The sequence below is a fragment of the Primulina tabacum genome, chromosome 5 (assembly GCF_025594145.1).
Source record: "Primulina tabacum isolate GXHZ01 chromosome 5, ASM2559414v2, whole genome shotgun sequence".
In the NCBI taxonomy this organism is placed as follows: Eukaryota; Viridiplantae; Streptophyta; class Magnoliopsida; order Lamiales; family Gesneriaceae; genus Primulina; species Primulina tabacum.
In genome coordinates this window covers 34,904,511-34,922,490 of record NC_134554.1, presented here as the reverse complement: position 1 = coordinate 34,922,490, position 17,980 = coordinate 34,904,511, and the positions used below count along the sequence as shown (strand labels likewise).

Sequence of the window (17,980 nt, the reverse complement as noted above, 5' to 3'; positions counted from 1 at the left end):
CTATCTACGTCGCTACCGTAGGGTACACCTCACCCTACACAACCTTTGCTGTGCAATGGTTGGGGCCAATGTTTTTGTTTTGCTGTATATGTGGTGATCTACATGGAATAGAACTTATGAATGGTTAATGTCTTAATGAGATTCTACGGTTGGAGATATTACTCACTGCAATTCCAATGGTTATTATTGGTTGAGACCGATGCTCGATCCACGTAAAAATTGTTTTTCTCAAATAATGATTGGTTATTAGATATTAAGCTGGCCTTAACTCATCTGTACACGTCTCAAGTGTGTTGATGTAAAGTCAAGAGAATTTTAAATTTTCAACTGGATTCCTAAATTGTTAATCAAAAACGAAAACAGAGGTGGTATTAGATCCCAGTATCATAGGTTCAAAAATCTGGATTGAATTTGAGAAATTAAATTTGATACCCCTCCAGGGAAAAAAAATAGTGGATAAACAAAAAAAAAAAGTCCCAACACTCCAAATCAAAACAAACTCTACAAATAGCAAATAGCTCATCCACATCAACGAAGAAATAGATGATCTACAGCTTGCAAAGATTGGGATTTTTGCATTAGTTTTCAGCTCGATCTACATCAATACCAAACGAACAGTCTAGGCGCCCTATCCATGTGTCCGATAACAAAAGATCGATAACTTAGCTAAATCATAGAGCTCCCTCAAATTCTTACCAATTTGAAGTAGAGCCTCCATTTTTTTTTTTGACAACTTAAAAGTATATATTACATAAGAAAGATGTAGAAATGGACTGCCAAAAACAATCTTTGTGATAAAAGCATTTGTAGTCAATAAGAGCCAGGAAAACACCATCTTATCACTGTTCAAGATCCTTCCCTCTCACTCATTACAAAAGCTTGAATGAGACTCTGTGCAGCATTTGCCTGTTCTGGTGTCCCGGATATTCTAATCATGGTTTCCGTCGCCCCGGGCATTGAATCAGAGATGGTTATTTTAGCTTCGGATATCTGGAAGGACAAGACACTTATTTGATTATTTACTTTTTCTCCCTGAGAAGTGCAATTACTTTGACTACGCTTAGAGAGCACTAAACTTCAAAAGGAGTTCGAGAACAAACCTCCTTAGGCCTTATTCACAAATAACATACAAGACAGCTTGAGAGGAATCCACAAGGAATACATGTTTCTAAAAAAAGATACATGTTTCTAAAGGAGTTCGAGTCCAACAAGCAAACTAACATGAAATCATCAATTGAACAAGTGATGATATGTACCTGCGCCTACTGTGAGAATGTATAACTGACAGCAAGACAGAAATGAAAGTCAAAGAAACTGCCTTCTTGAAGAAACTTCATGCAGACAAATGCTGAATTTGTATGAAACGTATTGAGTAAATGAGAACGGACAATTTAACCCAAAGATGGAGAAGGGAAGGCAAACAAATTTAGGGCGTAGAACATCAATAAGAATCAAAGCCAAATGAGGCTACTATCAATAGAAGAAAGCTATGCGCATCTTCCATGAATCAAAACAAATGAACAAAATAAATGTTAAGAAATATCTAACTAGTGAAGAGAAAATAAACAATAAAGTGGGAAACACAGGCCGTATTAACATGCATACCTCGAGAATTTGTCTCAGACATCCACCATCCTCTCCATAGATTGCAGGAACAACAAAGCGAGGCACAACAACTTCCACACTCGTGCTTGTGATAATAGCTGGCTGATGTCCTCTACTTAGTGAATAAAAAAAACTCCAAATTAGAATCCACAAGAAATTAGGCGAGTAGATTATTTGTGACAATTTAGAAGGACAAACCCTGGAAATCCACCAAGTCTTCTCGGAGGAGCTCCCGGATAGTTTGGGAATCCCATAGAGCCAGGACCTTCAACAGGTCCCTGCACAACAGGAAAGCAAGAACATGAGCAAATTCCATCTTTTTCGTGGAATACCATAGCAAATGAATGTCAGCTTTAGAATTAGGGCAAGGCAAAAAAACAAAATTCAAGTTTCCATGCAATAACATGAATGCAGATGGCATGATTGGAAAAGATAAAGTTTTATCTTGCAAGTCTGCCACAAAGCTACGACATAAAGGTATTTACCGGAGGCCCCCATGGTCTGGGAAAATCATGTGCAAAAGGTGGGCGATCGTCAAGCGGATCAAAACCACCATGTTGAGGTAGACCACCAGGACCATCAAAGTTGTTAAACGCTGGATCTCTAGCAGAGAACGATCCAGGAGGTGAGAACTCCCTCCTTCCCATGTATGATGGAAATGGAGGCATCACTTGGTCCATAAATGCGGGATTGGGAGGGTGACTCAGTGGTGGAAATGCATCTCGAAAAAAATGATTTCTCAACCTTGTTGTTATTTGCAATAGAGCTTCTTGAACTACTTCAAAGTCCCCATTTACCTACACAATAATTAATGCAAGAAAAATACCTGAAAAATCCTATTCTTCATTGTTTTATAACAGGGATGTAAGATACCAAAATATTGTGCCACGTCTACATCACAATGTACCAAGAATATGATATGCAATTCTCAAGAAATGGCAGCACAAATATCAACATCATGCATGCAGTTATACCTGAACTACTTCTTCATTTTCTGAAGCACAGTTTGGGATCTGGTCTTTACCCAATATACGGATATAAGCTCCAGTTGACTTCCTCATCTCAGAAATAACAGAGCCACCCTTTCCAAGGAGACATCCAATTTGATTAGAGGTGACAAGGAGTTTGGCTATCATAACTTTCTCCTTGCTTTCAGGGGTGGCCCTAAATATTCTGGATTGTACTTGAAGTAATGCCTCTTGGGGGGCAGATATTCCATCATTGGGGTGCTGCATTTAATGGAGTTCAAAGGTTGCAATTTATTAATATATACCATCTGTTAGAAGTGGCAGAGAAAAAAAAACACACAAAACCAAGTTAAAAAAACTCATACAGCTGGGCCAGATATAACTATTATGCGATCCTCTGAATCACCCACACCATCAAGGACCTTGATCTCACAACCAGTTTCATGTTGAACTGTCTTCACTATAGAACCTCCCTTTCCAATTACCCCGCCTACCTTCTCACCACTACACAACAACCGGAAGCTCAGGATTTCAGGAGGAAGATTCATTCTGCCAGGAATACTGACCCCAGCATCATGAAATCCATGAGAAAAAGGCGGTCCATGTCCATGAAATGGACGGTTGGAAGATGGAAATCTTTCCTGCCTAGAAAGACCAGAGGAATGAGATGATGGACCACTAACATTGGCCGAAAGAGAGTCCTCATCACGAAGAAAACAATGAAGCAATTGCTGAGATACAGATTGAAGAGCTTTCCTAACAGCATCAATGTTTCCGGATATCTGCCACAGTTTTGAAAGCATATCAATTCATCAAATCAATACAAAATATATTCCAAACCTTATTTAATCCAAGAATGCAACTCCCACTCATTTCATTTAGTGTTTTTACTCCCTTCACATAATGTAAATGAACAGAAGACAACAGTACCAAGCGGTGTCTCTATAGAAACGTAAAATAATTACAAAGACACACTTCCTAGGTAAAGCTGATGCTCAAATTAAGCGTCAAGCATTGACATTTACTACAAGTGCTGCCGAAATAGTTCACTGAGAGATCATCAAACAGTCTTTATGTAAAGGAAAAACAGAACTACTTAGAATTACCTGGACGAGTTCATCAAAAGAAGATGCACAGGAAGGTAGTTTGTCCTTTGGAAGAATCCGAATCTGCGCCCCACTTTCAGATGACATTTGTTTAATTACGCTGCCAGCTTTCCCTAACAGGCAGCCTACTTGACTGGAGAAGACAAGTAACCTAACAACAGATGAAGCCTGCTTATTGCTTTCTTCATCTGTCACTGGCAATCCATCAATCAATTTATCAAACACAACCAACAAAGCTTTCTGAACGGCTGAAGTCTCATTTTCCTTCTCCGCTTGGGAATGGTCAACCGGAACAGACAGCTTGTCTTCATTAGTTTCCCCATGTTCGTCTGGATTATCACAAGAATCAGAGATTTTTGTCTGCTCACCATCTGGATTATCACCCGACTCAGTGATTTTTGTCTCCTCACCATCATCAGCCTTAACCTGTTCGCTCACAACTTCGCTATTCGTGTCCTTATCCTTATCCGGCCCAGCTATAACGACGACTCTTTCATCACATCCAGGCATAATTTCCTCAACATGGACCATTGCTCCAGTTTCCAGACGTATTTGAGCTATATTGCTACCACCTTTGCCAATGACAATTCCAATTTTGGAAGCAGGGAAAAGAAATCGTATAATGTTTCTAGCAGAAGATCCTCTAGAAGGTGCGTGATCAGAACCTAGTGCTGCTGATTTTCGCCATTTCCTTCTAACATTGACCTCTGAAAGAGACCGCTCATTTGGCCTCTTAGAAGGTGTCATCTGAACAGACATTCCGAATAACTCACCCCGAGAAAACGGTAGCTACTGCAAAGAATGGCAAGAGCTAAAATCAACATGAAGATTACAAACAAAGTAGTCAAGATGCAATATCTTCTAGCAAACCACTTACATTGTAATGAGCATTAAGAAAACGGAATATACAGACAAATCATGTACACTTTTTAATTGACTAGCATGATGCACGTGCGTTGCACGTAATATCAATTATATTATAAAAATTTAAAAAATTTGATTTTCTAAAAAACAATTTAAATATTTTGTTATTTATCTGAGTTTAATTTCTTATCATATTAGACGATTTATAGGAATTTATATAACTTGATTTCAAAATTGTTTCCCAAATTAAAATTCAAGCAGTTGATTTTATGTTATATAATAAATTGTAATGAACATAATATATAGAACAAAATGAACTGAAACAAATTTTTTTCAAATTATATATTCAAACACCACGTATAAAGCATAATAATTTAAAAATCAACCAAATTATGGATTTTATCAATGTATAAATCATAACCTACAAAAGCAAAGCATATTAAAGACAAATAATTATCAATTTAAAATCAATGTGACTAATTTATAAAAACAATATTAAAACAAATGAAATAGTAATATTGAATGTAAAATATAACTCATAATATTTAATTTAACCTCCTAAAAATTTTTTTACTTTTTATTTTTACAATTCTATATCATGGATAATAAATTCTATACACCGATCTTTCGTAGACTAACATTCATGACTATTACTTTCTTGTTTAATAAGTTTTAAAATAATAAATAAATCAACATATGTAAAGTAATGCACATTCAAATAAATTATATGGTAAATATCAAATAAACTCATAAAATAATTATTAAATATATATTTTAAACTATTGGTATGATTTTTGAAATATAACAAAAGAAATAAACTTTCATAAAAAACGTTAACTTTGTATCTATTAAATAATACGTTGATTTCAAAATAATTAAATAAAGATATTAAATATCATATGTAAAAATTCTGATACTTTGATAATGCTAATCAATGATCATTATAATTATATTTATTATAAGGATTATATCATATATTGTTTTTACTGTAGAAAATAACTTAGAGTCTTTTTATTGATCATTAAATCTCCTTTACATGAATTACAAATTAAAAGTTTTGATTGATGAATGATTTTACGAGCAATACATGTAATTTTTTAGTTATACAATTTAATAAAATAATTATGCCTATAACATATATATTCATTATAGATTTTTTTTTTCATATTTTTTTGAAATCGTACTATATTTTAAATCAAAATTTAATTCTTTACTTTCAATTCTTTGTTAAAAACACCCATAAAATATGTTAGTTATTTTAATATTGCACATTTAGTTATAAATTTTTCATATATCTTTTTGTGATACTATAATTTATTACTTAATTAAAAATTGAACTAAAAATATAATTACAAAATAACAATAAAATCATTGGAAAAAAATGTAGAGAGAAAATTAAAAGGATAAAACATTTAAATGTAGTATAAAGATGAATTATTTGATAAAATTACTATAGGAGCTCATTCTATTCTTGAAGTATGTATAGAAGGTTAATTTTGTCATTTACCTAATTGGAAAACAATGCACTTTATCCACACTTTTATATGTATATAGATGATAATCGAATACGAAATCAGCATAGAAATGTATGATAGGAGGACAAGACATCCAACCGTTCAAAGATTTTAATGGCAACCTATATTCCTAAATGTTACACATACAAAGTACATAGTTGATGACTTAGACTTGTATAGGTCATCATCCAATTAGAAGTCAGCTAACTGGCAATCCTTCAATATCTTTGTATAGTGGTGCCAAAGTTGCAAACTATCACTTGACGTTCTCACAAAAAGAGTTTCATCTCCATTGTTCATTCAAAATTACCCTTGTTTCTTCTTTCCACAGCTCAAAATAGTAGTTAGTATCACTAACTTCTGCAATATTTTGTATTTTTTTCTCTTCCAAACATATTAAATTTCATGTAGATGTTAACATTTACAGGAAAAACTAAGTGAACACAATTTCCTTTAAAATCTTTACCAAAGAGATTATGTGAGATCTTATAATTATCTTTTATTTGTTGCTCTTACAAGCGTCTAGATTATGGACGTGAAGAATACTGGGAGAAAGTGAAGAAAAAACCTATCTAATCCCAGAGATCTTATTTCTTAGAGGAAAAAAAACTATCCTCCATCCACCCAATCATTTCGCTACTTCGACTAATGTTTCTGTTATGGGCTTTTATGGGTAGTAGTGATAATGGGCTGGATTCAAATAGAAAATATATAAAAGATGTGTGTTAGAATTAAATGGGATGATGGTAGTTATCTTGCGCATTAGAATAAAAAGGGGTATAGGGTAGTTATGTGGATAGAGATGTGTATTTGCTACGGTTGTTTCTAGCAATGCTAGGGAGAGAGAAATTTATTCTCTTAGAATATTTTCTGCTATAGGGGTCATTCTCCTTGTGAGAATTGATCATTTCTGGTGTAATTTTCTGTTTTAGTTAATGAAATTATAGTTTCTTTGTATCTGTGGTTTGAGTTCTTAACAGTTTCCCAAAAGTCACGACACTCACAACAAGAGTAAATAAAAACGATAAAAACAATATCCTCTTTAGCCCTATTTTTCCCTGATTGGTCACAAGTGATTCATCATCAAAAGATGACCACATACGCCCTAATATCTATTTTCTCAACTTTTGCAAGGTGTTCTTTAGTTATATAATCCACAATCGTTTTGTTCCACACGTACCATATCCAGAATACCATCTATCTATTAAACCTCTCCTTAAGCTTGAGTACTCTACCCTTCATTACTTCCTTTAATTGGGCTTAGCGATTATTTAGTACAAGCTAGTGATAAAAGGCTAATCATCCTTAAATAGCTAATTTCACATTAACTAATTCTTAGGTTTAAGGGAAATCTAACTTCTGTCCATGAGTGTGTATATAATTTTGTTTGTACGAAATTCTTCACTATATCTTACATCATGAGCTTCCAGCTTTTTTGGGAAGTCTTAAATAAGAATTCATCATGGCCCAAAGCTGCAATCCTACCATGGTTAAAATCCAACTCTTACTTTTGGATCTTGGAAATTGGAGTTGCTAAAATTAAAGGGCTTCTTCCCTAGTGAAAAATAAAGTTTTTATTTGCAAAAGTTAACCTTCTCGAGGCCTCGACTATACCCTCACTGTTAATAACAACAATTACCCCAACTCATTCCCTGTGTTCCGAGGATTAGCAGCTTTTATCAAACTAATGCAATAATTTCAGGTTCGCGTGAGTCGTGACCATTCATAGCACAACTAAATTTGGACTTCATTCTTACTGCTTGGTGTTCAATATGTTCCATTACCATCCAACTGTATTCCTTCCAATGCAAGCTACACTTTGTACCAAACTCTATTTTCAATAAAATAATATATCTTCCACTTTTCTAAATTTTGATACGGGCAAGCATTTTACTTCTAAATATAATCTAATCCTTGGGATTCTCAAGTTTCTACACAAACTTGTACGCTGGTTAGACCAGCTACAGACTGTGTCTTTCCAGCCGAACTGAAATCCAAGAGAAACGTGTGTTTTTTTGTGCTTGAAAGGCATTTTTCAAAAAAATTCTGATAGAGGTGAAATTTCCTTTTAAAGCGAGCGATATTTCTCCTCTGTTTACCAAAAAAAAGCACATAAAACCCCAACATAGCGACGGCTTGTACCCCCATCACCTCTATCCTTGTGTCATCTCGACCATTTGTTCTCGCATTTTAATATTTGATTGATATTTGAAAGACGAGGATGCTGATAATTTCAATATTTGGTATCTTATGTTTCATTATTTTTTAAATGAATTTATTTTTATTTTTTATAGTATTTTGTTTATTGCATTTTACTTTCGTAAAGCGTGTGCTTCGCTTTGCGCTGAAGCCTTGGGACACTTGAGTGCTTTAATTTGCGTTGCGCTTTTGACAACTATGTGATACAATAACTATGATTAGACATACACTTAAAAGGTAGCACCATTTCTCTAAATAGTAAATAACTAGAGAACATGTAAAAATTGGTCAAGCCTATAACAAATATGAACACTATTTAAACCATACCAGGTAAAGTGTGAGTTATAAAGTGGGGAATTGCTTATCTCCAATTCACTAATTAATTCATCAAATGATCTTATAATCCCACTGATCTTAACACTATTTGACTTTTTATCAAAAGGTTCAATTGCATTAAATCCCCAATTACGAGCCACTTGCCACCACAAAGTAGACCCCATGTCGTTTATCCCAAAATTCATCATCCCTAATGCGTGAAGCGTGCCCAATCACCCTGATAACATTTCCCACAACTTGGATGCTATATTTTCGGGAAATTGTCCCTATTTAATGTTCTACAAAAGGACCTTTATTGAATAATTTGGTATCCCTTCTAGAGTCAGACTTCTTTAAGTGGATGTTAATTCATCTCCTCTTTTTCCTTTGTGATCTTCGCCTTATCTATCTATCCTCAGACTCGGGAAACCTTTGATGGCCAATTTGTTATTTTACCATTATAATTACATCCTTACCGTTATAGCAAGATTCCGATTCTTGATCAATTCTTAATTTGGTAAATACGGTAAGGTTGAATCATAGACCAACAAGTGCAATTCTTAAAATGATTGGAAAATAAGGTAAGATTGAATCCTTGGGCTACCTGTGCGGATCGTAAACTGATTTGGTCAATAAGGTATGATCTAATCTTGGGACACCTTGTGTAATCCATCAAATAATTTGGGAAATAATGTAGTAACAAGGCTCTATGAATTTGGCAAATAAAGATGGTTGATAAAACAATTTGTGTCTATGTTGGCAAAAGGCCATGAACTATAATAAAAAAATCTATCATTAAAGTGGTGAAAACCAATAAAATTGAATAGTTAAATTTAGATAATATAACAGAAAAGGAAAACTTGTCTCAAAAAAGTTACATGGGGCAAACACGTGATCTTTGTCCAAAAAGATTAAAAGGGGCGAACACGTGGAAAACAATTTTAATAACAGAAACACGAGCTGCACAATTAAATTTACAAATCTGACAGTTCAAACTTCAGATGATTAATCAGAGTTGAAACATAGAGACAAAGAGGTTAATAATAATATTTTATAGGCAGCAAGTTCCACTTATCTTGACGCACAGTTAAACCTTATAAACAAAGTAAAAGCCATTCAGTTGAAAATTAGTATTGGCCATCACATCTTACATACGTCTGAGGTTTTCAAAATGGGATAACTTGATTTAATTTTTCAAATACGAAAACACGAGTGTTTTATTCCAATATATCTACATTCCCCTTCTGATGGATTCTCTCACTCTCTCCTATAACGTATATGGATAAAAAAAACTTGCATTTCTATTCCTAATATAACTTCTAATGCTAATGCCTTCTCGTCATGTTCATTGATCATCAAATCATTGTGTCCAATGCCATGAAAAAGGCGCTCAGAAAAATTAAAATTAACAAAAAGAACCTAAAAGTAAAACATAGAGTGACTCAGTGTCACAAAATATTCCAAAGCAATGTTGCATTCATTCAACTTACATCATCATTCACATCCATCTATCTTACTACAAGTCTAGACCAGTTAGAATGAAGGATATTCTCCAGACCAGAAGGCTCCACGGTACTGCCATCCAAATATTTTAGAGCCGTAAACACAGAACCTTCTGTTTGCAGTAATTACAAAAAAATTTATGCCAATTCCTTGGTATAACGTATAAGTAAATCCAACCACTCTAAACCCTCACATTTTCCCAAATGAAGAACCAGTCCAACCCACATGTTTCAGAAATGAAATACCACCGATACGAACAATTTTTTACGCACTAAAATTACATTCTTCTATTCTTTTAGGAAAAAGATTCGAACTTGAGCATATAGATACATACAAGAATTCAACAGAAGCCGTAATCACAGGATCTAATCATCAGCTTTATTAAAAAAAAAAAAAAAACTGATTTTTTTGTACGAACTAAGCATTCAATGACGCATGAGCACACTGATTACGTTCACATACCAGAGCAAATAAGCTGAATTGCAGGAGTAAATCCAAATGAAGCAAGAAAATTTGCGACTTACAGCAGTAAAGTTGGCCTTGAATTATCTGGGGTTTTGACTACATACGAGGAGAATTGCAATATCGTCACATGTAGCCCTCTATGCTCTCGGAGCAGATTTTATAGCGCGGAGTGAGATCGGGTCGGGTCGGGTCGGGTCGGGTCGTTACGTGATCACTTGCGGAGTAGATCAATACCAATGGTATTTTATTATCATAAAATTTTGCATTTCAACGAGATTTTTATTTTCTTTTATAATCTGATTATGATATTTGATCATTTGATTTTATATATAATTTTATTTAATGCATATTTGTTTAGGTCATGGATATGGTTTTATAATAGTCATATTCCTTAAGATCATATTATTCTTATTTTGAGTTATATCCAACACTTAGCAGAAATCCTCTGCTATAGTTGTGTTTCAAATCGTGCTATATTTTGCTTAAACAATCATGTTTGTAAAAATTATTTAAAAAATACATGTACTAAATACCATACATGACGAAAAAAGAATAAATCGCAGACAAAACATACGGGACGAAAGAATCAATATTTGTTTAACGCGTATAATCTGAAATAAGGATTTGTTATATAATCAGCCACAAATGACATGTTCGCAATCTATGTTCCAATTTGGTTCCACTACCATTTAAAAACTATTGTAACTGAGGGTGTTGTTGAACCGTCGCTAAAATTAGCAATAGACATCATGCCAAACGTCGCTAATTAGCGATTGTTAAATAAATCGTCGCTAAAATTAGCGACGGATTTTCCACAAAGTTCGCCACTACTTTTAGCGACGGTTTGTCATGAAGTCCGTCGCTAATTTTTTCAGAAAAATTAAAAAATTACTTTTAATAATTTAATAAATCTAACAACATTAATGATGTAACGCCCCGAAAATTTAAAGGTCTACGCGAACCACATGCATACAAGTTATTAAATTCCCTTGTATTTTAATTAAATGTTTTAATTGCATGGATTAAATATGTTATGCATGTTGACATATTTAAAATATACTTTTCTACATGGTTGCATTAAAATATATTTTTTTAAAAGATTATTCGAGTTGCGACGAGGAACGGAGACCGATGACTGAAAAATTGTAAAATATTTTTATTAAATAATTGTTTTTAATTACTTAAAACATGGGTGATGCTTTTTATTATTTTTAAAAATAAGGGAGTTTTAGGTAATTTTATACGCCGGGACGTAAATTTTATTAGTGTTGGTTTTTCAACAAAACTATGAACGTTTTAGCAATCCGGCCAATGAATTCACAAACTTTATTAAACAAATTTATTTTTAATATTTTAATTAAGCACTAATGGGCCTAATTAACCCCACTAATGGGCCTAAGCTTGATTAAGGTGTAATTAACTATATATTAGGCATTAGACCTACCCCAACTCATTATGATACACGCCTCGCACCTCAATAATTGAAAAACTCCTCCCCCACCAGCAATTCTTCACGGCACACACACAATTTTGAAAAGAAACTTTCGAAGGTTGCAAAGAAAATTCAAGCCAAGGATCTTCGGGTCATCGTTCTTCAATCGTCAACGAATAATCGTGCACGCCATAATTCTCTTTTATTCATCCATCACACTATAGTATTTATTTAATTGTGTTTTGCATGAAAAACAAGTTGCATCATGTTATATTTTCGAATTTGCATCATAGGTGAATTTTAAAGCTTGTATTTTCATCCAAAATCATGTTTGCTTGATGCTTAAGGGCCTGCGATGAGTTAGGACTTGATCAAGTATGGTTTTACATGAGTTTCGAGTCCTAAGAAAACACCAAAACGATGCACAACAACAGAACACACAATCTGGAACCAACTTTCTGTTTGGTGAATTTGTGGCTTCGGCTTCAAGGGTTTTGCTACTGGACTTGGGTTCGGTTGGGACCAGGGCATGGCTATGGTCCGTGAGGGGTCAATGGAAGAGTCCTAGCCACGCTAGGACTCGAGACCAGGGGCTGGGGAGGAGTCCTAGCTTGAGCACCAAGAAAGCAGCGCAGGGTAGCAGCTGGTGCAGGGAGGAGATGGCTCGGCCTGGGGGCGTTGGGCTGGTCTAGGTCGAGTCATAAGGGTCCTAGGGAGAGCCTAGATAGGGTGGTGCAAGGTCTGGGTGGTTCGAGAAAGCTGTAGGACCAGAAAACTCCAGCTGCAGAGGTATGGGGCTCACGTGAAGGCTAGTGCTCGACTTCTGGTGTTTTGGGGGCTTGGGTCAGTCCAGGGCCTGAGGTAGTGGTTTAGGTGGACTCTTTGGGGTCCTAGGATGGTGCTTAAGGGCCTAGGCAGGGGCTGTGGCGGCTTGGTTGGCTGCTGGTTCAAGAAAACGTGAGGAAGCCATGGAGTGGCGCTCGCTGCTCTGGTTCAGGGGTTGGGTTTGGTCTGGGCTGGGTCTGGGCATGGTCTAGGGTGGTTTGGGTCATAAGGGGTCAAGTGGTTAAGGGCTGGAGGTGTCCTAGTTGGCTAGGAGTCCTGGTGAAGGGAAGGAGATTCACGCACACACAACACATGCAATTGGGCCGGTTTCCAGGAGGTTTGTGCGTGGGTTAGATTCATGTTCTTTGGGCTGGGATTAGTCAGGAGGATTCCTAGGTGGGTTGGGGCTTGGGTTTGGCTCGAGGTGGCTCGCGCGTGGCTCGAGTAAATTAAGAGATGGCTCGGTATGTTCGATAAGGTGTCAAAAACAAAAATTAGAAGGCTAAAATTGAATCCATGGGTCCACGGGTGTGGCTCATGACTCGGAAGGATAGAATAGATATGAGAAAATTCATGTAAGCTTAATAATTATTTGGGACATGTTAGAGTCATTAAAATTAAGAAAATGTAAAAAACGTGAAATTTTACGTCTATGGGTAAAACAGTCATTTTACACCTAGAAATCAGTAAACGTCGTGGCAGTGCTCTGCTTGCGGTTTTATATGCTAATATTATTATGTTGAATGTTTATGAATTTTTATATGTTAAATTATGATTTTTAAATGTTCATGGATTTTTATGGTTTAATTATGGACATTTAAAAGATATGTTCTATGCTTGGTTTAAAAGAAAAACGTTGTAACGCCTCGAAAATTCAAAAGTTCACACGAACCACATGCACGCAAGTTATTAAATTATCTTGTATTTTAATTAAATGTTTTAATTGCATGAATTAATTAGGTTGTGCATATTTGCATGTTTAAAATATATTTTTCTTCATGGTTGCATTAAAATGTATTTTTAAAGGTTATTCGAGTTGCGATCGAGGAACGGAGACCGAGGGCTGAAAAATAGATATTTTTTTTATTAAATCATTATTTTTAATTATTTAAAAATATGGGTGATGATTTTTTTCTATTTTTGAAAATAAGGGGTTTTGAGGTGATTGAACGTAATTTTTATCGGTGTTGGATTTTCAACAAAAATACAAAAGTTTTGGCAACCCGGCTAATAAATTCACAAACTTATTTAAGAAAAATTATTTTTAATATTTTAATTAAATCCTAATTAAGACTAATGGGCCTAAATTGTTGGCTTAATAGGCCTAAAGCCTTGTTAGTGATTTAATTAGTATATATTATACAAAACTCATCCTAAACCTACACAAAGTTCACGCCACAACACGCCTCACTTTTCTGAAAATTCACTCAAAGTTACGGCACACACACACACCACAAGTTGGTAGAAAAATCGAGGAAATTCAAGGTAGAAGTTCAAGCCAAGGTCTTGCTTCGTTCTTCGCCAATCGTCAACGAATAATCGTGTGTTTAAAATGCAAAGGCACGCCATATTCTCCTTTTACTCATTATCACACCATATTATGTATTTATGTTTGAATTTGCATGAAAACAAGTTGCAACTTTGAAGATTTTCGGATATACATATTGTGTGATTTTTAAAACATGTATTTTGATCCAAAAACCATAAATTTCATCTACCTAAGGGGCTGCCATGATTAGGATGTGTTAGGGCCATGTTATACACAAGTTTAAGGGGTCCTAAAACACCTCAAAACGCTGCACGAATCATAAACACAAAAGCTGGTAGCACTTTCCTGTCATGGGGTTGAGGGGCTCGGTTTTATGAGTTGCAGAACTTGGCTTTGGTTCGGTTGGGACCAGGGAGCTTCAATGGGGCAGCGCTGGTGTATGCTGTGCGCAGATGGTTAAGGAGCTCGGCCAGAGGGCTTGGGCTTGGCTAGGTTAGGTACTTAGGGTCCTAGGAGGGTTGGCTCGGCGGTTGGGGCCCTAGCAGCAAAAACGTGGGAAACGTGAGTTATGGCAGCAAAGGAGCGTGATGGTTGCTGCCACTGGTTCAGGAGCTTCGTTGGTGGATTTTTGGGTCTGGCTTGGTCTGGGCTTGGTCTGGGCGTTGTCCAGGGAGGGTTAGTGTCGTGAGGGGTCAAGTGGTTAAGAGTTGGAGGTGTCGTAGTTGACAAGGAAACCTAATGCACCTAGGACACTAACGTACACACACATGCATGCAATTGGGTTGAGGGGCAGAAGTGTTTTGGTCGGGCCAGGACTGGTTATTTGGTCTGGGCTTGGTCAGTAGGGTCCCTAGGTGGGTTGGCTAGGTTTTGGCTCAAGGTGGCTCGGGCGTGGCTCGAGTAAATTGGGAGATGGCTCGGTGGGTTCATTAGTGTGTCAAAAATGAGATTTAAGAACTAAAAATTGAATCCATGGGTCCACGGATGTGACTCATGACTTGGAAGGGTACAATAAATAATAAAAATGTCATGTTTAAAGTTTGGGATCAAAATAACGAGTTTTGGATTTATCCGGGATTTAATCGCCACACGAAACACTAATTAACGAATTAATTGAAACGCCTTGTTTTAAGCTTTAATAAATTATGAAAAATTAGGTTTAAGCTTAAATAATTATTAAAAATCTAAGTTTTTAATTTGAGAATTTTATATTAAGGTTTGTTTAATTCGAGATTAAAACACAATAATACGTCTTATTTAAAGATTGATTTAAAAGTCCTTGATTTAAGCTAAATAAAAATATAAGAAAATTCATTTAAACTTAAATAATTATTTGGGACATGTTAGAGTCAATGAAATTAAGAAAATGTCAAAAACGTGAAATGTTACGTTCAGGGGTAAAACAATCATCTTACACCTAGAAATTAGTAAACATCATGGCAACGTCCTGAAAGTTGTTTTACATGCTAATATGATTATTTCAAATGTTAAGATATTTTTATGACATAGAGTTTAAATGTTTATGATTTATTATGTCAAAATGTTATTTTAAAAGGTTATGATTTAATATGTTAAAATGTTTATTTTAAATGTTTATGATTTAAATGCATATTCTAAATGTTTATGATGTTGAAATGTTTGTTTAAAAGATTTATGGATTTTATATGTTAAAATGTTTCTATTAAAATATTTACGGATTTTTATGAGGAAATGATAACGTTAAAAGAAATGTTGCATGCTTGTTTAAAAAAGAAAAAGGATATTAAATGAGTGATTTTTATAAAGTGATGAAAATGTAAAACGTTGAAGGAAGTGAAGTAATTGTGACTAAATATGTTGGAGATATCGTGAGGGGAGAAGGCCCCAGAGGGAGCCCATTTATGGGAAAAGGCCACAGAGGGAGCCCCGACGATCGTATTTTCATTGAGGATATGAGGTTTGAGGTAAGAATGAGAATATCGTGAGGGGAGAAGGTCTCAGAGGGAGCCCATTTATGGGAAAAGGCCCCAGATGGAGCCCCGACAATCGTATTTCCATTCGATGAGGATAGGCCATGGTCCAGTTGACCGGTGAGAGTGTTGCTGGTGTCCCCCGCCACCCAGTACTACGGTTTCATGTAGATGGATCCATCGAATTTTTGAGGTTTGAGGAAAGTCACAATTAACGATCTGAATTCAATAAAATGGAAATATGCATATGCTCATGATGAAAGGATTTATGTTATGAAATGAGGAAAAAGAAAATGTTGAGGTTTATGTTATGCATGTTCATATGAATATGTTGAGGATAATATGAAAAGGTTTACGAAAATGTTTATGAAAAGTTTATGAAAATGTCTATGTTTAAAGTTGATGCATCATTATGAAAATGTTTTTGTTTAAAGTTCATGCATCATGAAAATGTTTTCGAAAATGTTATTGTATAAAGTTATGCATCTTCATGAAAACGATATTTTAAGTACAAGTATTTTTCACTGTTTTATGAGATCTGAAACACCCCACTCCCATGACAATAACATTTAAAAGAAATGATATACGCGGAAGCCTTAACATTGAAAATGGAAAGAACAATATATCATATGTATCATAAACATTTTTCAAAACTAGTATGCCTAACCATTCACAAAATATCAACCAAAATAAATTCCAAAAGCCAACATAAATTTCCAATACCCCATAAATTCCCATATAAAAGTTTCATAACAAAAGTTCAAAAGTTTCCCTTCCGTTGCTATATGACTTCTCCCTCCTCGGACAATCCGCATCAATCCTTTTTATCACCCGCATCACATGACATTAACTGGAATGAGATAAAACTCAGTAAGCAGAAAGCTGTACATAACAAGTACATATACATGGGCTTGGCTTGAAATATGGCTATAGCAATGGCAATGAACTATGAATAATACCATTTTCAATGAACAATATATAACAAATCAATATAGATGGTATTTCAAGGCATGAATTAAAAGAAAGGAAATGATAATTCTGTGACCTGTGACCTGTGGAGAGTATCTCTTTGATATAAATATATATCATAATCATGTGATTGACCAATGACATGCATGAATTAACTATCATTTCATTGGCTTTGGTCATGGGAAATTTCATTGAGGCAATTTAACAACTACTTGGTAGGCAACAATAAAGTACTAGCTCCTTAACAATGAATTCAATGAAATTCTTGGCTCAATAAACAAATAACAATACATACATAAATAAATTAACAATGGAAGGAGCTAAACATCAATAAACATGGCTTATATACATATATATCATGTAAGCATTAAAAAGGAAGCTTCTATACAACCACAAGCACAATGGAGGCTAATGATGATCTTGAAGGAAATCCTACAACCAAATTACACAATACAACCAACAATCATCACCAATAATCCAATGAATCAATAAACACGACTTAACCCTTCAATAAAACCAACCCTTCTAAGCTCCAAAATAATATAACCCTTACTTTGTAGTTTGAATTCTAAGGTAGAAGCAACTAAGAAATACTTATAATCCTTGCACTTGGAGTAGAGAATTGGATAGAAGAAAACCTTGAGGGAAAAGGGTTTGAATCGATGGAAGAGAAAGGAGAAAGGTAGGAAATGTGTAGAAGAGTCTAGAGTAAAGTTTATGTTATGCATGTTCATATGAATATGTTGAGGATAATATGAAAAGGTTTACGAAAATATT

The 17,980-nt window shown here is 35.0% G+C and overlaps 1 protein-coding gene across 2 annotated transcripts; it reads right to left on the bottom strand.

Annotated features, from left to right (window-relative positions):
- Positions 1–483: 483 nt before the first annotated feature.
- On the bottom strand, positions 484–10,734 carry LOC142547456 (RNA-binding KH domain-containing protein RCF3-like). 2 transcript variants are annotated; one of them, XM_075655765.1, is made up of 8 exons: positions 10,599–10,734; positions 3,680–4,471; positions 2,939–3,355; positions 2,580–2,834; positions 2,091–2,402; positions 1,804–1,883; positions 1,606–1,720; positions 484–990 (listed from the first exon to the last, which is right to left on the bottom strand). In XM_075655765.1, exons 2-8 carry the CDS (start codon positions 4,436–4,438, stop codon positions 847–849), a joined length of 2,082 nt encoding a protein of 693 aa, XP_075511880.1. In that variant the 5' UTR covers positions 4,439–4,471; positions 10,599–10,734; the 3' UTR covers positions 484–846. The 2 variants fall into 2 exon arrangements, with proteins under 2 accessions (XP_075511880.1, XP_075511881.1); XM_075655766.1 differs by having other exon boundaries at positions 1,606–1,717.
- Positions 10,735–17,980: the final 7,246 nt, after the last annotated feature.

What these genes read in the sequence shown, in the direction of transcription:
- LOC142547456 (XM_075655765.1), bottom strand. Translation starts at nt 4,438, where the DNA reads ATGTCTGTTCAGATGACACCTTCTAAGAGGCCAAATGAGCGGTCTCTT. An exon ending in CCAGACCATGGGGGCCTCCG is followed by an intron (nt 1,884 to 2,090) that starts GTAAATACCTTT and finishes CCTGTTGTGCAG; the next exon opens with GGACCTGTTGAAGGTCCTGG. An exon ending in AGACTTGGTGGATTTCCAGG is followed by an intron (nt 1,721 to 1,803) that starts GTTTGTCCTTCT and finishes TTATTCACTAAG; the next exon opens with TAGAGGACATCAGCCAGCTA.